General features: G+C 30.3%; 1 protein-coding gene across 2 annotated transcripts in view; it reads left to right on the top strand.

The window, feature by feature from the left end:
• Window positions 1-462: 462 nt before the first annotated feature.
• The window catches only part of LOC125072683 (insulin gene enhancer protein ISL-1), a 50,699-nt gene continuing 26,974 nt past the window's right edge, over window positions 463-24,187 (top strand). For both annotated transcript variants that reach the window (XM_047683347.1, XM_047683346.1), the window contains exon 1: window positions 463-882. In XM_047683347.1, the coding sequence (XP_047539303.1) occupies window positions 780-882 (103 nt within the window). In that variant the 5' untranslated portion in view covers window positions 463-779. The remainder of the gene's footprint in view (window positions 883-24,187) is intronic.

The raw sequence follows: 24,187 nt of genomic DNA, 5'->3' as shown, positions 1-24,187 counted from the left end.
AAATTTATTAAAAAGAAAAAAAAAACGCAAATTTAAATTACGATCACGTTTAATGCGCGTTTTAGATAAATAAACAAATGTACAATTACAAAACATTCATCCACCGAACACGAACAACACGTTTAAAAAAACTCTAAAGATTAACACGACTAGATTAACACGGTAAGAAAAAAGAGACCACGGATCAAAACCATAAATCATGCTCATTATATTCGAACAGGATTATTTTTTACCGAAGAAAATGTTCAAAAAAGCATCAAAAGGCTATAAGGGGGGCGCCATTTTGTGAGGGCACCGTCGATTAGGGCGGGAAAATGGGAAGCTAGCGACGTATCGCGAGCCGACGTTACAAAAGGCGTTCTAAAATTTGACCAATCCCGACGAAGGGCACTCTGCTCATGCGCTTTGGCGTCGATCCATAGAATTATAGATATAATACGGCAGTGTGGGCTTGGCCTCTGCCGTGACGAGATGTGTGTGTGCTGGCACAGACAGTTTTTTTTGTAAAAAAAATTATGCCGAAGTGCCTAATGACCGAGTGCGTTTTTCTTTGACATATTTTAGTGTAATTTTTATTTGTGATAGAACATATGTGTTACGTTTCGAACTGGTTTAGGTGTTGTTAAGAAATCTCTATTTTTAATTAATTTTAACAACAAATAAAATAACAAAACGAAAAAAAAAACTTGCTTCTCAAAACGTCAGTCGATTAACCCTAGAACGCGCACGGCTCGGTCGTGGAGCGTGATACATCACGGGGACAGTGACCATCATCAGTGATGGTGATGGCCAGCGGCGGTGGCGGGCTGGTGCAGTCCCCGCCAGACATGTTGCACCATCACACCATCATGGACACGTCGTCTCACGTCGAAATGATGCCCAGTAAGTTGACTCTATATTTTTTTATCCTGGTCTATAGATACCTTTAGGAAGGTACATATATATGTATATAGGTATGTACTATTTAAAAAAAATCTTCAGGTAGGTAGGGAGATTTATCATGCTTAGGAATACTTAATACCTATTATGATCTTAAATATCAATGACAAAGATGAATGCTATGTAGCAATAGATATAAAAATAACAAGTCATTGTTTCAATGACTTGGTGAATCAATTAAAAAAAAAAAGCAATCTAGAAATTGCTATAATAATGTAAGCGACAAACTTATTACATCTAGAATCATACTACTGAATGAATTAAGTGAATAAAATTTTAATTGGGATATAAACTATTAAAAATTAGTATATTTTTTTTATTTATAATACTTTCAGTCCAATCAAAATATGACATTGTTTCAATAGACTAATAGAAAAACTAAAGAAGAAAAAGAGATACAATGTCACTATATTTTGATTAAGCACATTTAAATCTTTAATTTTCCAGTTTAATTAATAATAAAACCTTCTACAAAAATATACTTTATTCAAATAGGATCTTACAAGCAATTTTAAATCTATATTTTACAAAAAAAATTAAGAATAGAGAAAATCTTAGATATTTTTATGAAAAATCCAATATATTATATTGGTTTTATCTATTTATATTCACTACTATTTTAAATAATAATGTAGATACCTATTTTTAAATATAATGATTAAGTTAATAGGATTTTTAAGTTGTACCATTGAATAATTTCAAATTTGGAACTCTACTTAAAAAAAAATATGTTGGATGGAATAGTAAAATTTCATAAAGTGATTAATTATGATAAAATTGAAACAAGATTACAATATTGATGTATTACTTTATAAAGATGTATTTAGTAATTTAAAAAAAAGTACTAAAGCCTATTTTATAATTAAATACATATATTTGTAAAATATAATAATAATTTCAATATTTTAAATAATACTGCTTTATAGATTAGCGTAAGAATCGCATATTGCGCTTTTGCTCGTGAGATTAAAAAAAAAAAACAATTTTGTCTACATTCGATGACCGACATTATCTACTTATGTTAAAATATAAAGACATTATATTATTTTTGAGATAAACTGTTTCAAGTTTAACAAATGTTGGTTATTCGAGGCGCAAATAAAAAAATATAGTAGATATATTAAATAAATTATTCATTACACAATGTTATTCAACATAATAAGCTATTTATTTTAATCAGTGAAAATAAAATTATAGGATTATTTTTTATTATTTCAAATATATAGTTTTAAATATTTACTTATATACCAACCTAGTTTTTTTATTTTTTTAATAAGTAATATTTTATTTTTCTAAAAATAAGTATATAAAAATGATTATATAAAAAAACCACACACACTCTAGAACATTCTAAACTTATTTTAGTATCTTAATCTTAAATAAAACGTATAATTTAATCATATCATCCAAAATTTAACCAATAAATGCGAAAGGGGAGGTCTTGATTGATTTATAAATCGCGGGGAGGAATCAACCCCGGCGTTATTTTTGCTAATGCAAGCGAGACCGACCATTAGAGGGTTGGGAGATTTATAGTAGTCACTTTGATGTTGGGTTGAAATCGAGCAGACGGGAAATAATCCATTGCTGAACCGTACAGGATTCAAACCACCAGGTACCGCGATATGGGGTTACTTGTTTCCCAAGCCTTGAGCATGTTAAAATTGGGCGAGGTTTTAATCTACGATACTCTTTTAATTGTTGTTGGGAGTACATTGTTGGGATGGTTTCCTTCCGATGTTATATATGTAAAGAACTTGTGTAGATCAACACTTCAATTTGAACCTAGCATTATGTAAGACCTAAATGATTCTTGGTCATCTCAGCATAAACATAAAAAAAAAAAACATACTTAAATTTATTTTTAATCTGTACTCCACAGCACTTTTGAATAAGATTAGTTAAAATTTGAATTTAACAACGGTTCAGAATGAAGATTGTATCGTGAACAACCGAGAATAAACTCAGTAGTTACTCTTTTCCAACAGATTAATTACGTAGGTTATGTTTTCTTGTGTATTCATATATTTTACTGGTAGAACCCTGGCTATGTTTTAAATAGTCATGGCAATCGTCTGAACGGTTAAGAACGTGCGCCATTACCCAAAAATTTATTACATCGTGGGAAGTATTACGCCTTTTTATAAGATATATGTATCGGAATACATTTCTAACAATATAAATATTGATATTTTGAAATTCTTACAAAGATATCTAAGATTCATCTATTTAAAATAACATAAGGAGCTATTAATTAATTTTGTCTATCAACATATTAATATCTCATATTATATTAGTTTTATTATTGATAAAGATTTATTTATAAAGAGAATGACAACATATAAATATAATTTATACCAGTACTAAGGAATAATGTAAATTTCTATCAGTTAAAAAACAATTTAGAAGTAGTTTATTAGTTAATACATGCAAATAAACAAATTTTACCTCTTTACAATATTTGTATAGAATAAAAAACTTCGATTTAGTTTTCGTTGTTTTTACAAGTATCCTTAATAATGTCATTGTATTTAAATGTATCTATGTAATTTAAAAAATAATATAACCGAGTTGTTAGACGATTCTTTTATACCAAAAATATTTAATTAAATAAAACTATAAATAAAATATTTATGAGTTCTTTATATTAATAAATCTTCTTTATTATAATTAATAAATAAAAAGGACATATAAATATATGTCCTTTTTATTTGATGCATGTGTTAAAACTATTATAATTTAATAAACTAGATTCCATTGTGCATAGACACCATATTGTATGTACCAAAAACCAGTTTAAAATTCATTCATATAAATAAGTGAAATTAAATAAGGGTATTGATAAAAGCAACTTACTTGATGGTAGGGCTTTGTGCAAGCCTGGGTAGGTAGCACTCAAGTTAGCAATACTTAGTATTATTGTGTTCCGGTTTGAAGGGTAAGAGAGTGTAGGCACAAGGGATGTAACATTTCAGTTCCCAAGGTTGGTGATGCATTGGTGGTTGTTATGGCCAATGTCCATGGGCAGTGATCACTTACCTACATGTAACGCTCTATTATTTTACAAAAACATGAATCTCATAAAATTTTATATAACAAAGTGTATCTACTTATGTTACAATTATTATATACTAAAACCTTCTTCGTAAAAAGCTGTCTCTTCTAGTATTAGTTTTATGTATATCGGTGTAGCATTTTTTTAGTTGTTATTAAAATTACAAATAAACGTCTTCATTTGTTGGTATAGGTGGAGAGATATGGTAATTCGAAATATGACTTAAAATCTAAAGTTACAAGCCTCAAAGGTATGCTATAACAAAAATGCACAAAGACAAACATACGCTTGCCTTTAGCGAGGTTTATTGTACGCACTAAGTAGCAGGACAAACACACAGCTTAACGGCTATTTTTAGATTTAACTCGTTTGAAGACTTGCATAGTATTGACTCGTGCTTATAGAAAAACTATCTACAGAATGTTTTATTTAATCTGAGCTCATTATTATTCATCTATGCGTATTTATTTTTGGCTGTTTTTTTTTTAATAATACATATTACAATTTTTCCGAATATTATATTCAAATTATGTACAAAATTATAGAAAATAGGTAGACTAGGATAAATATTTTACGCTGTTTTATTTATTCGACTAAAAGTTAAATGAGATATTACAAAAATACAAAAGACTGTATAAAGCAATACATGCGGCACATTAATTTAAAAAAAGCAAACTAAATTTTTTAAAGCTAATCAAGCTTTATTAATTTTAGGCATATTCATTTGATTTTCAATCCGTTCTATGTCTTCTTATCGACTATGTGATAGATTAAAAACCATCCGGATAAAATTGTAGTTTTACTTTTGACTACATTTTTAACTAAATAAATGTCAACCTCTTGTAAATATAATTTAAATAAATAATAAAGAACTAATAAAGTATAACAAGTAATTAAACACAATAATTTGCGGTATTTAAGATTTATAGTGTAACATACAAACAAACAATTCGAACTTCTGTGCTTTATAGATTAAAAATATATCTAGTGAAATCATTTTAAGTAAATACCAAATTATTCATCCTGATTGGTATTTTTTATGGTATAAAAAGGTATCCGTACGTTTATCTGTTCTGCCCTATACCTGGTCCTCATAAAGCGAGACCACCAGGGCAAGTTTTATTGGTGCGAAGTCGGTAGCGTTCGCACCTTCCTCCTAAACATTTGCCTCGGCCGCCGACACAAAAAATACTACGGGAAAATGTATACGTTGTTTGTGATTGAAATTTACTTATTTAAAAAAAATATTTGTAGTTTAATTTCTTAACGTATTATAATATATTTAATTTGAAACAGAGTATTGTATTTATTTAATTTAAATTGTTTATATGTAATGGACTTCTTGATATTAAAAAAAAAAAAAAACAAAAAATCTTGTATAAATATTTCTTTGATAAGTTTGTAAATAAAATGCAAATAATATCAATGCAATATTTATTAGCATATTGTTAAATTATTTACTTCAAAATTAGACCTGGCCAGCCGTCATAGCGTTTCCTGATCTTCTAGTTAAGATTTCGTTACTAAGTTAAAACTATATTGTAATAATTTACATGACAGACATAATTTGACTATTAAATGACATGCTGGTATATGTTTATTTTTTGGGACAAAAAATATCTCATGTGGTAGTCCAGAATATCTATCTGTGTGCCAGATTGCATTTGAATCCGCTTAGCCGTTTTAGCGTGATTAAGAAACAAACATCCATCCATCGAAATTGTCGCAAGTAAAATTTACAAACCTCACTAACGGCGTGTTTCTAGTTTTATTTAGTTAAATTTTTTCTCTCTTTCTGACATTATAGATTTGAAATTCGCAAGAGGGAAACAGATGACTTCTTAAGCTCAATAAATAATATTTAATATTTTATCGAAAAATTTACTTTTTTATCCATAACTTACAGTAAATATTTTCTCTATTATATTTTCAATTGTAATAATAATTAGTTGTTATAAAAGTCAATATATCGGAATGTAAACGTGTCTGTGTTAATGGTAAGTCACGTGTCGGTATCTATGATCAACGCATTACTAATTTACGCCTTTAGCCGGAAATCACTTCGGTCTCCGTCTATGCGGACCCATTTTTTTTTAATAACCAAGGAGTTCGAGATTCGAATAGATTAGAAAAAGTGAATTTTATATTTAGAAGATATGTTTGAGCTACTTGTTTAAATTTATAACTTAAAAATATTTATGCAATATAGAAGCATAACTTATTGTCAAGTGAAAAAATAATCTATCACCGCTTCGTTAAGAAACACCTCAGACCTGAGAAGAATCGGCGAAAGAAACTCAGCGTGTCTTTTTTGTTTCAACGGTTTTATTAATAATGCAATTTTTAATATTTCCGTTTGAAACGGCCTGTAGTCAGACATTTCGTTATACTTTCCAAGGCGTATATTTTCACGTAAGAAATAATTTGTTTTATAATATCCTCTTGTGCGTATATGTGTCAGGATTTCCTTGAAAGAACCGTCAAGAAACTCGGTACCTATTTGCTCACTCTTCTTTATAAGCAATTTAAACAAATAGAAATAAAAATTAAGTTCCATGTTCTATTTATTAATTTATATATTTTTCACAGAATTTTAAGATACATACCTATAATAAGTTATCAGCTTCATTTCATTCTAATATTGTTTTATTTTATTATTATTATTTAGAATGAATAAGTAATCTGTTCCACGAATACATTTAAATATATTGGTAATAAAATATATTATTGTTATAACTTGTAAAAATAATCAAATTAATAATAATGCGTAATTCCTTCATCAAATTTTCAATAATGTTTACTGTCGACAATTGAACAAGACTATTATAAATTGAAATAAAACTAGTTTTTTAACGGATTTAATCGCGTATATTAATTATTTTATTTTAACATCCCGAGTCTGTCTGCCCGTGACCACGAACACTGCAAAGTGCTCGAAACGTCGGGATGTTAAAATAAAATAATTAATATACGCGATTAAATCCGTTAAAAAACTAGTTTTATTTCAATGTGTAATAATCGCGAAAATCTAAGACAACACTATTATAAATTGCCGCAGGTATGGCCGCTACAGATAACTCCAGACAATCACACTGTTTTCAAATCTATCTTGTATCTCAACGAAGACCGTTGCGCGTGACGCAGACTACGTTCAGGGGATTAGGTAACGTTTTAGAATGAAAATCGTTTCATTATTAAAAATTGTAGATAAACCGAGACGACTCAGTGGTAACAGGTAAATTTTAACCGAAGATGACGGGTTCAAACCCGAGGTAACTCCACCGAGTTTTAAATGCATAATTTGTGTTTGTAAATAATTTCGTGTTCAAATTGAAAAACCGTAAGGAAACCTGCATGAGTGGTTGGGCAATGTGTGCTTCAGATTATAATAGCGTGTTATACTCATAAAGTGGGATTATACCGACAGTCACATGTAAATGATTACCTATAATGCACATGTTGTATAAATAAATATATATGTGTATAGACATACACACACAAACATAATATCTTTACAAGCTTCTAAATATAAGCGTGAGTTAAATCTTACAGCTTCCCAAATGTGACACACTCGTAATATTTAGTACCTCTATGAATTTCATAAAATATCTATAATATCATATCGATGTATATCCGTATGTATAGGTAGTATTCATACCAGTGGATGTAAAGTTAATTTGAGTTCTCTAGCTTGGGACTATCCGCGTGCATCGTCAACACGACACACGGGTTCGTGAAAGCAGGACAAACAAACGAACTCATCACTTTCACACTTCTAAACTTGGAAATAATACATGGTGTTCGAAAAATAAACATTTATTTATTTTCATTACTATTTAAAGAGTAACTTTACACTCAGAACATAATAATATAATCTACAAATATTTAAAAGAGCTTAACTGCATATTTTGATTATAATAGTACCTAAATGTTGACGAATGTTGGCTTTCTATGTTGACGGACAGGCAAATGGGGCAACCTGATGGTAATATTAAGCATTACATTGCCAATGCGCCACCAACCTTGAGAGCTAATGTTATGTCCCTTGTGCCTGTAGTCACACCCTTAAAACCGGAATACAATAAAACTAAGTATTGCTGCTTGGCGGTAGAATATATAAGTGTGGTACCCGTCCAGACGGTCTGGCACAAAACCCTACGACCAAAAAATTAGGAACATGCATTTATTATTTAACGTACTTATGTTTTATCTATCTATCTGAAAATCAAGCTAAGAAAGTAGTTTGACTTTAAGGGGGGTTTCTCTCCTTTATTTTGCTTTGTATGAATTTTAAGGCTTCACAACATGAGTAAAATAGATAGCCTTACTATAAATACATTCAGCCTCATTGTACACGATAGGAAGCTACCTACTTACGCTCAATAATTTCGAGTGTGAATCCATTAAAAAATGCTGGTAGGCCATGGGGTATCGAGGGGGGCTAATGCGAACATATGTTTCGGAGATACGTTATCTAGTACAAACATACACTACGGTAGTAAAACGCTAAGTAAACGCGAAATTATCTCAACGCTGTAAAACATACACCTGTAGTCGCTCGCATATGTTGCATATATTTTATTTTCTATTTGTTTTTTGTTCTGATACACATATTGGGGTTCTGCGTACAGTTTTATGAAACGGACACAAAAATATAATATCTATATATACATATAAATATACTTAAATAAATGTTAAGTGTGGATACTTATTAATATTAACGAATTAAAATCTTACATTATTAGTTTCCTTTACTTCTTCTCAAAGGCGAGAGGAAACCTTGGCCCAACAGTGGGAACATTTAGAAGCGGTTTCTTTATTTTATATTATTCGTTTTAATTCAACAATTCTAATAATTATTTACAAAAATATAATTATGCTTTCTTTATGTCTATATAGCACACGTTGTATCTACAAACTTCTCAATTAGTAAGTTCGGATTGCTACAAATAATTTTTAGTAACATTTTAGTAACCATACTCAGGATAAAAGTTTTTCGAAACTGTCCATCGGGATCAAACGTCTTAAAAATTCAAACATCTTACTTAGTAACTTTCGGTGACTACGAATAATTACTTATAACATTTTTAGTAACCAAACCCAGTTTAAGAATCTCTTGAAACTGTGCCAACAGGATCAAAAACCTGAAAAATAACCATGAGACCAATAAAGCAATCAATTAATAATAGTGCACCTAGAACCACCCTTTCTTATTAACTATTCGTTCTTAACCAAATATAATGGAAAGGGTTCTCAGTGACTTTCCCTTTCAATAAAAAAATATATTTAAATAATTAAATTTTACCTTTTTAATATATTTTTAATCTATTTCAACTGCTTCATGCATTGTTGAATGTTATTTCAACTTGAACTTGAGTTAACTTCGGGATAAACAACATTTATTAACCGATTTTAAAATATAAAGGTTCTCTTTTCTGTACCGAAAGTACAAGAGTATTCATTTATTTATTGAGTCTACCTATAATTAGTAATAAATCGTGAGACGTTTTTATATAGGCGCATTAAGCTTATACCAGCAGATATAATACTTTTCAGAGAAGTCTTAAGTATATAACACTATTTTATAAGTAATTATAGTAGTACCTACTTCAAATTTCGACAATTTACCTCACAAGCATAAAAACTAACTTAGGAATAACATTCCGGAATTGAACCTGCAATCATAAATGAAGATCCATGTATTCCATCCACTGATCCGTCTGATCAGTAGTTAATAAAATATCTTAAATAATTTCGATAAAACTAAAGTATTCGTATTCGGTATCATCTTCAAAGCGACTCCAATATTAAAATCTCATTCTATCCACAAACGCCTACGTACATTGTCTTAACACGTGACAATAATAAAAAAAAATATATCAACCGTATCCCATACGACATAAGGATCAATTTATAACAACAAACGACACTGTCCGTCGAACCGGAACTAGTAAGATCTTTATCAGTCCTTAAAATTGCTGGAACATGAGGCGCCGGAGATTTTGATCTAATTAAGCGAGAAATGAATGTTATTCGGTTTAAATATCCGACTGGCCCGGCGGTAGGGAATTGGACATTTTAATGTATATTATAAACATTTGACTCGTAATTAATAATTTACTGACCTGTTTCAAATCAAATTAAAACAATTTTATTCAAGTAAACTTCACAATGAAGCGTTATTGTATCGTCAATATTTAAACACTACCACCGTTTCGGAAAGCAGCCTCCAGCGAGAAGAAACGGCAAGAAACTCGCACAGTTGCTTTGCTTTTAAAATAAACAGATTTACAAAGCTATTTTTCACAATTAGTGTCCTGTGACGGAACCCGAGCTTAAATCCAGGCGTTTTTTTCTTAAAAGTTAAATATCTAGTTGCAGTTTTAGTTCAAAAATCGAACAAAGACAAGTGTCTTGGTAGTCAAAATAAATAAAGTTTTTAAAATTATATTCTCTCGACCGATTTCAGCCTCGGCGTGCATTTGCGAGAGTTTTGTGCGCAGGACACGAAGTGTACGAGTTTGCGTGCTCGTTTTCCTCACTCTCAAAAACCGATGGGACGGCAAATCCGACCGGAAAGTGTGAACTCTTTACGTGTGACGCTGGACCAATGACTTTACTTTTGGTTTTTAAACTAGTGACAGTAATTCCACAAGGGACTTAACGTCTTAGTTTCTACGGTGGGTTGCACTTCTTTATGGTCGGTATTGATCACTTACTAATTACTGATGTATTTGCACGTGTGCATTTCTATGTGAGTGAGTTTCATATAGCAAGTTCTAAGAATTCAGTTTTCTGTTTTCATGTTATAAGGATAATCGTTACTTTATATTATCGATTAAATATTTTGTTATTGTGTACACAGTTGCAAACATTAAGAAGAGTTTTGTATCATGTTAATATTATATTCTTTATTATATAAATAGAAATAAATTAAACAAAAAATAAATTACACTTTGTTGTTACAATTAATGTAATGTTACATTTAGTTGAATACATTTATGAACCGAGTTAAGTTACAAATCTTAATAAATATTCAATGTTTCAATGAAACCAGAACATTCGTTTTCAACAAGTAATTGCAACAGATTAGATCGAGTGCGTTGTATTGAACTTGTTCGTTATATTATGTAAATTATTTGATTTATGAACGAATTTACTAGATAACATAATTAAATAATACGAACTATTCAAAATACAACTAACCGCAGTCATTTATGGGGTAAATATTTTAAAATTTTGATCGGTTGGTATCTTAACTTATACGTGATTGACTTACAATGCGAGAGAGACCGTTAATTTTTTTGTTTATTAATCTTTCACGTCTTGACAATTATTAAACAATCAACATGAAAAAATAAAAGTTCGAATACACCGTCTTAGACGTACAGAGAAGCAGTCGGAAACTCGTTTAATATTATTATTGAAATACGGTCAAATATTATCAATAAATAAACAAACGGAATATCTTTAACAAAATTGAAGTACCTACGCAAAAATCATTGAATTATTTATGTACTTAATTTAATTAGCGCAAAACTAATCTAACCTAACTACGTAGGTACATATACTTACTTTTTCACTACAAAAGTATGATTCAAATGTGTTTGAAAAACAATACTTTAATAAAGTATAATATAAATTCAAATTTGGTACTAAGTTACTGATGTTGTAAACGCGACAGTTTGTATTCTTTTAAACTTTTGTAACACAATTATGTTCCAAACTAGATGTACCAATATTATAAAACTAAAGAGTTCGTTTATTTGGTTGAACGCGGTACTCTCAGGAGCTACTGGTCTGTTTTAATAAAATCTTTCTTTCGTATATCTGTAATATAGCCGAGCGCAGTCGGGAGAAGCAACTACTGCATTGTAAATAAGGAGATAGAAAAAGAAATATATACGAACGCAGGGTGAAATACAAACGGATACTAGTAATATCTAGTATAAAATACAAGAAAAATCTATCTGATCACCTACTTTTTGAAGTCTTAATAAACAAGACACGCTTTCCAATAGCACTATGGCATTGCACCTAGTGTAGGCATGACGCCGGCGCTTTGAACGATCTTTGAAGCAAGCGCCGGCTCTTATATCACCAGATGGGTGGACCAATTTTTTTAAGTTATTTCGATTTGATAACGGACCCTTTCAAAATTAGACTATTCTATTGTTATTAATAATCTATCAAACTAACAAAAAAGACGTAATATATCAAATCAAATCCAAATAAGGGTACTTTATTTAAGTAGGCTTTTACAAGCACTTTTGAATCGTCATTTAACAAACTATATTAAGTAAAGCTACCACCGGTTCGGAATGTAGATTCTATCGAAAAGAACCGGCAACAAACTCAATAGTTACTCTTTTTCAACATTTTATATTTACTAAGTCCACATAAGACTTAATGAAATCAGAATCGCATAAGAACAAAAAACTTAACAAACTTAATGTAACTGGATTGTGTATGAAGAGTTTTCACACAGCAAGCGTGTAAGAAATTCTTACCTCAACGACAAAATATCGTAAACTAGTTTAAACCGGTTTTAAACATTTATCAGAAAACGAAAATCATGTATTTCATAGTTAATAATAATACTTAAAATAGAACTAAACGCTGATAGTAACGCTTTAACATACAAGCCGATGTACTGACGTTCAGACGATAGCTATCAACGAGACCGGTAATAATCAACATCTATATATAGATATGATAGATAAAGCGTCTTTAGCTCAATGGTTAACGAGCATGGAGATGAGACAGTCGCAGGTTCGATCCTGAGAACTTGTTTTAGACCCAGTCGTAACTACCAGACCAGTATAAACAGGAAGATATCGTGTAACGCGTCCGTTCATGAAATGCTTAAAATATTAAACAAAGTATTACTCTCAAATTCATTTATTATTCCATTTTACCGAAAGACCGAAAAGAAACTCAATTATTAGATTTTTTATTAATAATATAAAAACACATATAAATTTACAATTACAAGACATTTGAGTTTTTTTTTTGTGCAATTATAATTATATACTAGACCGACTTCCGTACTTTTATTTAATGGAGCAAGAAAACAAAAGTTTTCAATAATTAACTTTCGCTCCATTTATTACGAAAAAATGGAAATGGAAATTAAAATAAATGGAATCGGTGGCGCATAGGTGATGTAAGGAATGGCAGCGCCTTTGTCTATGGGCGGTGGTGACCACTTACCATCAGGTGGCCCATATGCTCTTCCGCCAACCAATGCCATAAAAAAAACTGAGTTATTTTCAAGAGAAAATAATAAAACATCTTTATATCAGGAGAATAATTGTCAATGGAATATTTTAAAATAAAATTAGACAAAATCACAATAATAATGTAGATGTATTTAATAAGTTTAAAGTTTCAAATTTAGATTAAATATCTATATTTAGAATTCTCTTTACGGTTACAAAGGATTCGCTTGATATTTTCAGTTTTATCTCACACATAGCGACTTCAACAAAATTGTGATTTAAATTCAGAACAGACAATGCCGCGGGCTCATGATATAAAACCTTCTTTATCAGCTGCGTAAATTCTGTCAATTACGAGGTTGGATTTTCGCTTCGAAACAAAAAAAAAAGTCACCCCGCCTCGCTACCACTGGCGCCGGACTGAGATAAGGCCGGGTTTCGAAATCTTTTGTTTTTTTTTTTAAATCTTATAGGTCTTTTATGGGGACACTCGATAAAGGGCGAGATTTTTTTTTAACCCGTTCAGTTTAGTGGGCTGGGATTATTAATCTATATATTTTACTATTGGTGATATAGTGTTATGGGAAAATAAGTATGACTCAAGAAATAAAGAAACATAAATTGTATACGAATACTTCGTTTATGAGATATGTCTAGAAATACAAGGTAACATTTTAAGTATTTACTCTAAAAAAAAAATCATATTTTTGTAGCTTTAGATAGTTCTTTAGATATTTCTTTACCTGGCTGTAAAATCTCAGACGGGTAATGTTTTTCGATTTGTATGTACGTGTATTTCATTTGCTCGCTTCGACTTTAGAACCGATTTGTTAGGTTTTGACATGAGTTTTAAGTCTATCGAGTATTTGTCACAATAACCTTTATTAAATTACTAATAAAAAAAGACGATCAAACCTTATAAGTGAGGTATCTAAATTAAGGTATTTAATGTCTAAGAAATATATTTTTTATAAAATATTAATAATTAATACTCATTTTTACATTAGTATGATATTTTAACATATATGTATGTCCAAAAGTATCTTACTTGTTAGCTTATTTTAAACATTTGCAGTTGTTATTTTATATACAGATTTATACATTTAAATATACTTATTCATTTATTATTCTATATTACAGTAATAATTCATCTCCTGAATAGTATTTATTATCATAATAAATAATAACATAAGTAGTTAAAATTTTAAAAATAAAACAAAAACGTACGAATTATGATCTAAGGTGCGTAATGACGAAGCAATAACTAATAAATACTTGAAAATATTTTACCAATCACCCAAATCTATCATAATTTACCGCAAACAACGCCCACTTTGACAGCTGTCAAATTAAACTGACAACTCCATAGCCTCGTGTGACGTCTATTTTACAACAATAGCCTTTTTTCTCAGAGATTTTGACGATCGCAATTTTTTTTTTCATGACCGTGACGTGTCGACAAAATATTTGTTATTTTTTTTTTAACATTGATAAGGTTGGCGCCGTAGGGATTAGTTCTGTTGTTTTTAAACTTTCTTTTTTATTATGTAACATAAATAAGTCGAATATTATTCCTTACTTATAAAGGTAAATTGTTAATTTAAATTTATATGTTGAATTGAGTAATTATATTTAAGATAAGAGTATTGCATCAATATAAGATAAAATAAACAAACTTGAATATTAATAATGTGAAATTGAATAGCTCTCAATAATACTATTTACAAATGCCTATTTCCTAAGAGAAGAACTAACTTACCTCACAGCTCCTTCGATGTACTCGTACTTAGGTACTAGCACTGATTTAAACTAACGACTCACAATTCAAATCAAAAAGAACCTAATACATTCTTCTGTGTTTGTTCATTGATCATCAATAATTTATATATATTTTAATGAGCCATCTATTTGGTAATTGGCTCTGTAAGAGATATGGACTATTCGTCAATGCTTGGCAACTTTGAGCTCTAGTTTTTATTTGTAAATAAACAAAGTCAAACCGAATATATCGATAAACATAATATAATATAAAGTACATTTATATTACGAATACATTAATTAAATAAATGTATAAATAAGTCGTGGGCTATTTTTCGCTGTCTGTACAAACTAAATCTTTTAAAGGAATTCCATATAGGTACTAAGTAGTCTCCTATATATTTGTTCACAATAGTGATTTAGATGTTGGAAATAAATAATTCATTAACTAGAATAATTTAAAATGTTATTTTATTCTTGCAATAATTAAAATTCCTATCATATTATGAATTAAATTAAATATATCAAAATATTGTTCACATTATAAAAGATGGAATGATGATAGTGTTCACAAATCGTTAAGAGTTATTTATTTGATTTTTATTCATAAACAAATATATATAAAAATATAAATAATATATTTTATTCAAATAGTATTCAAATGTCATTTCTCTAGTCTATGGATATCAGTTATAAGACAAAGTAGCAGCTCGGAAATGTCCCAACGGTGGGCCATATTTTTATAATTAATAATTGATAGGCCGACTAGCGAGTGACCTACATGATAATTAGTAATCATTTGGTGGTAGGACTTTACCGCTCACTCATCAGATATTCTACCGCCAAATAACAGTACTCAAAATTGTTGTGTTCCGTTTTGAAGGTTGGATGAGCCAGTGTAATTACAGGCGCAAGGGACATGACATCTTAGTTTCCAAGGTTGGTGGCGCATTTGTGTGTAAATGGAATTATTAATATTTCTTACAGACCACTTACCATCAGGTGGCCCATTTGCTCGGCCGTCTACCGATATCATACAAAAAATACTGCTATCGACACTGTCCATAGACACTGTGAGGTGTCTTATATTTCTTATTTCTTTCATAGACAATTCGCCAACGACCTTGGGATCTAAGATGTTATGACACCTTTGCTTATAGTTACATTGTCTTACTTACGCTTCAAGCCGGAACACAATAATACTGCTTGCTGTATTGTGGGTAGAATACGTGATACAGGTACCTAACACTAGCTCACACTAAGAACTATCAAGTAAAATTATTATATTAAAACGCAGGTATGGTAACAGCTTATCTGTTTTATAGGAACTGATAATTACGTTTCGAAATGAAGAAATGTTTTGAATAAATTCACTAAAGAAAGACTCAAATTCCTAAACATTGTGACACAGAGTACGCCATTATTTGATTTAGGCCTTATTTTTTGTGAACTTGAAATTTGAGTTGAATCCGTAAAAACAATAGCTCGGTGACAATTTGGAAACGCTTATCTAGAACGAGCAATTAAAAATTGAACCTTAGTACCAATCAAAAGAGCTTAATTTCGAAAAAATCATTCGTTAATAAAAAAAAACTAGGCGCCACACTTTTGTCGCCAGCTCTGATATCCGGTGTGTGAAAGAGAATTTTGTTTTTTTTTTTACGTCTCCCGTAGGTCAGTGACCATAGTCGATATATTGTCTGTACTCGCCCTAATGATTTATAGGTCGGTGACGGTGGCGACACTACGATCTCTTGTTTTTTTTATTTCGGAAGTCCAACACATGTTGCCATACTTATTAAAGGTATTGGTTTTCGAGAGTTTTTAAGAGGATCGAAAGAGGTTTTTTTGTCACGAGATCTTATTACGGATTCGTAATCTTAGTAAAAAAAATCTAATCATAATTGACATTACTTAAAAAATAATGAAGTGCTTGAAGTTAGTGTTACAATTTAAAAAAGTTGATAACATAGTAAATTCCTACTAACTACTTACTTGTTTTGTATATTTTTAAATTGATTTAACGTTATTATATTATTAAAGATTTTATCTTGATATTTTGCAGAGGTTCATCAAATCTATTTACTGATTTGCAAATAAAACTAATACAGATGAACAGACAGGTTTCATTTTCATATATATATTGAACTTAAAAAAATATGAAAAATATTGTAAAACTTCTGTTTTAACTCCTATTTCTGACTATGTTAAATACTGCTTCTAGTTCTAAACGAATTTCCAATCTAGAACACTACCAACTACGCATAAATAGTAGTATGATTATACACAAAGACAGAGACAAAGGTATAATGAATGAAGGCATTATGATGTTTCGATAAGACGATCCGACACGACCAGAGATCAGGCGCAGGACCAACAGCTGAGTCGGATTAAGGCAAAGACAACCTGAGCTACAGCTTGGGGCTTCCAAATTTTTAAATCCGGACTACGTATTTACGTATTTGCTTACTTTCCAAAGTACGAGAGTGTAACACGTTCAATTTTTAATTTCAACTTGTCACTGAGAATATCTTAACAAAGAATCTTACGTTTTATTGGTTCGATCTCGGTTTTGAGTGTAATACCTAATCTCAAGCTCTTAAAGTATGACAAAAGACATAATCTCATCGTGACCTCAGTTAAAGAAATTCAAATTTAAAGTATGTCACTTCAATTCCATCACGTAAGCCTATCATTTACTGTCAAACAATAAAACGTAAAACCATTAATTAACTAATAAATAAATATTTATGTTTGCTTAAAACGAATTCTCTCACACTTCCAGTTAGACCAGCTTAGTCATTGTTTATACTAATACAAGCTGTTCCGTGCAGCTTCAATCGCGTTTAAATAGCTTTATAATAATAAAAACCCCTTATTTATGTGTTGACTGGGCCACAGATGAATAAACTCTTTCGAGGCAATTTCACGAGTTTACGGTTGTTGAGGAACATGACACTTGACAGTGTCGATCCAGTATTATAAAATAAAATCACTTGAATAATGCTTCTTGTCGTGAGATTGTCTTAATCTTTTTACTACGAGTAACTGTCAAATTTCTTAGACTACAATAATGTCAAGTTTCAATGTTGCCATTTCTATTTTTTTAATTACTAAAATTCATTCGTGACATGTATTTTATTTTCCTTATTTATAATTGTATGAGAATATTATAAACTTTTGACGAATAGAAATTACTAAAAGTTTATTCAAAAAAATAAAATAGTCCATGATATTCTATTCTTTAAATCTTTGATAATTATTAATTATAAACTATACCACAGGAGTCAGTCCAGTCACGTCAAAGTGACACTTATTTTTTTGTTTTAAAGAAAAAAGGTTAAAACTTTTACAGCCTATGAGTTCGTTACTTTTTTTTAATAATCTTTGAGCCATCCTTCACATTGTCATAAATCCTTTACAGTAGCTCGCATGTGTCAGTTTTTTTTTATTTTGGTATTAAGGTGAGTGTACATTTGGTACATATTTTACCACATTTTTAATCCTTTCACAGTGGTTAAATTATTCATAAAATGGCTGTCAATTATATTTCTTGTTTAGAAAACATGCTCTTTGAAATTAAAGTCGTTTCAACTGTTCTTTATTAACATTAGAAAAATGTACTAATAATTTAAAAGTTGTATTAATGAACAAACGAATACGATTCTTTATCAAAATAGACATTAACATGTTCAGAAATCCTTTGCTGTAAATTAAATATATTAAAAGTTCAAGTGTATCCCAACCTTTAGTAATTCCTGCTCAGCCTCATAATCCGACGTGTAAAGTACTCAAATTGAAAAAACACAAAAACACATACCATACACCGTAACTTAACCTTTATTTATGAAGTAGGTCAGACCATATTAGCATGCATATATTTTGCACTGATTTGCATAACAAGTTGATTTCAATGAACGACAAGTAATTTTTAACTAAGGCTTATAATAATTACTAGCAGCATCCGCGCTTATTCGATTAGACTTTAGATATGACCATCGAAAATTAAAAGTTTCATCAAAATCGTTTAATTATTAGTTAGTTATATATCGATTTTTTTTTTAAATAATGTTTATAATTCTGGGACACCAACTAATATAGCAGTTTTAATAGTAGTGTTATTGATCATTAGTTAGTAGGTTGTATAATTGGCTTAAGTATACTATAAGGAAATAGAGTAACAACTGTGTGTATTACCGCTTTTTCTCGGCAGATTAATATACATATAAACTTACACATTCAATTGGTCCCTGTAATATGACGATTCAAAAGTGCTCGGAAGAACCTACAATTTGATTTATTATAATGAGTTTTATTATTAATTTTATAATCTATCTAGTAATCTTTGGACCAGATCTACCGTATAATACTATGTAGTGTACCTTCCTCATCTTACTTTGTTATAGGTCTATGACAAAGGAAAATTTATTTAGTTCCAAAAAACAGTTTCTTAATTTACGATATCGATGATATACAAAACGAAACTATTTAACTTAATAGTATATAAAAGACCTTATTTCCTTTTCCAAACATTAAAATTTGTGTCGTCTATAAACCTTCAAGTTGAATTGCCTTTTTGTTAAATTTATGATCATTCGAATGAGTTATTCTTAATTAAGTCAATTAATTAATAGATAATATATTATTGTAATAAAGTTAATATATTTTTGTAATTAATGACATCCAGCATAGTACAAAACTAGACGAGTTTTTGACCGCACGTTTTTTTCGTCGCTAACGCACACGGATACACGTACCCAAGGACAGTGAGGTGAGCACGTCGTACGCTTTGCGTTAAAATACCTAATACCTTATTCTTTCGTCAGCTTGCGTGAGTAACTTGTCAGCTTACCGCAGATAGCTGCTGTGGATTGGAGGATTTATTATATAGATCTGGGATTCCCAAATGTTTTCTTATATTACGCTTTCTCGGACTATATAAGTATGTTTAAACTCCCATTTTCATAAAGTTTCTTAGAAGGTTGCAACACTATAAGCCCAAATTACAATCATTTCCCAATCATGGCTGATCTTAGGAGGTGCTCCTTTAGTTAAAACTACTTTGTTTATGTACTTAATATTTTATTAAAATGTTAGCATAACTAAAACAGGAATCACGCACTGTTTTCTATGAATTATCTTCTTCTACGTTAAGAAGCGCGGTTAACGAGACACAGTTATTCAATTCTGTACGTTGAACAGAAACGTATCTCTTAACAGGTTTTGTGACATTATTATTGGTGACGTCATTTTTTCAGAAAACTAAACTTACAATATCGTGGGCGTAAATATTGGGTATTGTTAACACGTTCAAGGGGGCAACCTTCTGTATTTTTTAAGACAAAAACTTTCCGGTACATATAAGAAGGGTTTTAACTTTATTAAAAATGACTTTGCAAAGCAAATATTATACTATAACGTTTCCATTCATAATATCGATCTGGAAGATTCATTCCAGGATTACAGGACTTCGCCCACCAGGGCGCCAATTCGACTAACGATTTGACAGTTTATCGCAATAGAATCGATTTAATAATCGTTAGCGTTCAACAGTTTTGCTATTCTACAAACACGACGATCCGGTTACGGTTCGGTCGAAGTTGGATCGGAATATCGTATCGCAACCGATATAAATAAGTATAATCGGTCAGTTACGGGTAAGCTGACATTAATTTTTGCGAGGAATAATCGAAGTTGGATCGAAATGGAATCGGGAACCTAACATTACCGTTATACGTTAGTGGAATTGCCCCTGGTTGGAGTTCAATTTTAAAAATCTATTAATAATCATTAGTACTATATTTATTATTATTGTTTATTATATTATTATTTATAATTATTTAATTATAATGTATGTAATTGAAAAGTATACATTTCCTACCATTTGTAAAATATTCGACACGAGTATATCAATCTTGATTAAGTAAGCTGGCTGTCTCTAAAATATCTTAATCAATAATCTTGTGCGCTTCATTCTATATTTTTTTGATTTAAAATGATTTAAAATCAATTAAAACAACTTTACTTTAAAGCTTAAACTTTTTAAGTAAAAAATTTCATTTCGAATATTAAGTGTATTTAATTTAGTTTATTAATCGATCCTTTTTTATACCTAAGTATATATAAATAAATGAACATAAAACGAGGTATGTAAGTAGGTACTTTACGTGGGTAGAGGTATTAAATTGAACCTGTTTCTTCATGATAGATATGAAACATAGTTATACCTACATACAAACATAGATATAAACATGAAGTGATGGTTCAAATGCTTGACCTATAAATATAATTAAAAAAAAAAAAACTTTTTTTAAATAAGTATCTTGTGAAACCTACCTCCATGTCTACAGACTATATCACGGATGCTTGTAATATAAAATCTCACTGAATACCAATTCATAACCTAAGGAGACAACAATAAGCCCTGACTCACCGTGAGAATAAAAAGCTACAAGTCATTAGGCTTTATCATACCAATAATATCTACATTATACCTCGCTACCGGACTCTGAGTGACCAGTAAACTGGCGACATTCATAAGCGATATGCAACTGCACGAGCGGTGGCATTACTATCATAATCCATATCAAAATTATTTATTTAAGTACAATTGAGTATTTTTGAATTGAATTCTAAACAGATACATTAATTATAGCAATGAAATAGGAACACGTAATTTCTTCAAAGCAGATTCAACGCATTGTCTATTCTTACCTTTCTTATATAGAAATAATCTAATGGAATAAACTTCTAGAAACTGAGTATAAATCCAAGGCCAAGTCTCAAGAATTGACCAGTCACGCAGCAGATATTATAATGCTTAACTCCCTATTTACCTCACTCTTATAATCTGACGGGCAATGCGACCCGTTCTGAAAAAAAAAAAATATATGTCAAAGAATAAACTGCTTCGCGTACTCTAAATTCAATGACTGTAACACCAATTTCTTACATACAGAAAGTTTTCTCTAGAATAATTTGACAGAAAACCTAATTGCATTTTTATTAGTACAACTCCCGATTGGATCAAATTTAAATTTTAAAAAGTTACCATATATAGCATCTGATTTGGAGGTTCGATGCATTTCGTACGATACAACTATATTTGGGATACGTTTAAAAAATCACACAATGGTCAACATCTAATGGCCCAACATCAAGGCCGCTAGATCGAGATAAAATCTCCTTTCTGCCTCAATTTGACATCTAAATTCACATATCGAACGCCATCTTGAAATTTAAAATAAAATAAAAAAAAGATGGCGTCCCTGAGTGTCATACGATCGGAGATTAGACCGAGAAAACGATGAACTTATAACTGATTTTCTCACTAGTTACGATTCAAAAAATATTTAAAACTTTTACTAATGTGTAAAAGTGTGTGTATATATGTATCTATTTAAAAAAAAGGGGACGACTACTACTTTATAACGATTGATACGTTACCAATTATATTCCGATCCAACTTCGATCAAACCGCAACAGAATAGGAAAACAGCAGAACGACAACGATTCAATTTCGATTCGATTCGATGAGATGCGATCAAATGACATTTTGTTCGTAGAATTGGCATTCAGGTTCATTACAATATTGTACCGTCACGCAGCTGGGCTTATGAATTCCGCTTGGGTAGAAGATTTGCAGCTTATTCCGCAAAGCTGCTTTATTGCTGGTTGGTTGCTGAAGTGCAGCCGACATATTTCCTCATGATGTATTCCTCAACGTCGGAGCACGACATAAACAAACTATGAATATGAAAAGCCAATGGTGGTATTTGGTTTTAATAAAAAACTGTGACCAGTCAACTTATCTAATATTATAAATGAGAAGTAAATTTGTGTATTTGTTACGCTTTCGTGTCTTAACTACTCAACTAAACACTATGAAAAATTGTATACAAGTTGTCAGGAGACAGAAATAGACATAGGGTATCTAAGACAAATACGCCCCAAAGGCGAACGAAGCTGCGGGCGTAAAATATAATTTAAAAATGTTTCAAATGTAAAGCTTATGGAAAAAAAATAGTTCTTAACATTACAAAGTGTACTTACAATTATGTAAAAATTAAAACATGTACGTACATTAGTTATACCACTAGCCTTTATTATGATAATTCTAAGCCCAGTTGTGGGATTTACGGGCACTATAGACTTTACTAAGTCGCATTAAAAAAAAATCGAAAGCTATCCGATCCTATAAATAATTCCATCGACATATATAAATAAAAACAAAATACACTACAACCTTTTTGCAATTAAAATATACACTTCCGCGACGACATGCCTGAGCCTCGGTCACTAACTAAAAAAGAAAAAAAGAGTTAGTTTTTTTACCGCAGTACGTAAACACGGTATGCCGGCGCCCTTTGGCGGTACGAAAAAGGAGCTGAGTGGACGTACGGACAACTCTACATTTCTATATGTGTATATGGGATATTGGAGTTCCGTAAAGGTTGATTTAAGCATATATGGATTTTCGAATAAATTTGTATGAAGAGTTGCAAACGAAACTTTAAAAAAATAATCATAAATCTTAAACTTAACTTACTTAAACAAACAAACTTAACTTAAACAAAGGAAGTATATAAAAAAAAATATTACCAAACGAAAACATGTAAAGACAATAAAAAAAAAAAACAATAACAGCCTCTTTAAAAAATCTTTAATTTAAAATAGATTTTGACATATGTCAAATTACTACTATAACTACCAGACTACTAAACCAATATACATAAAACTTCTAACAGAAGAAGCAGCGTGTTATCATTCGCATATAGTACATATAGTATTATCATTCGCAGTTTCGCGATCCCGATTATCGAGGTTTATCAGAAGGGGCAATAAGATGGAGATTGGAACATGCAGTCGGACCTACAGCTTTAATTAATTATACATATTAAACAATCGTTTATACAAAGATATTGTTCGTTAAAGGTAAAAACATTTCATTTCAACAAAAAAAAAATTCTGATCTACAATAAAACAGTATAAGTAATAAAACTGGAAACAATAAGACGGACTATGATAAAAATTATCGCTCACTAGGAATCTCTTACAGACAGTCTTATATGGGTTTGAATAAAGGTTATGTATGTACATAAATTTAAGATTGGTGTGTTATATACAAAACAAATAATTTGATTTACACCTTCCGTAATTTTTATAATAATTTAATACTTTAAATACTTTAAAGATTTGCTTCAATTTTATTACT

This window comes from Vanessa atalanta, chromosome 22 (genome assembly GCF_905147765.1).
Source record: "Vanessa atalanta chromosome 22, ilVanAtal1.2, whole genome shotgun sequence".
In the NCBI taxonomy this organism is placed as follows: Eukaryota; Metazoa; Arthropoda; class Insecta; order Lepidoptera; family Nymphalidae; genus Vanessa; species Vanessa atalanta.
The sequence above is the reverse complement of the archived record's forward strand: the minus strand, read 5'-3'. Positions and strand labels throughout refer to the sequence as shown.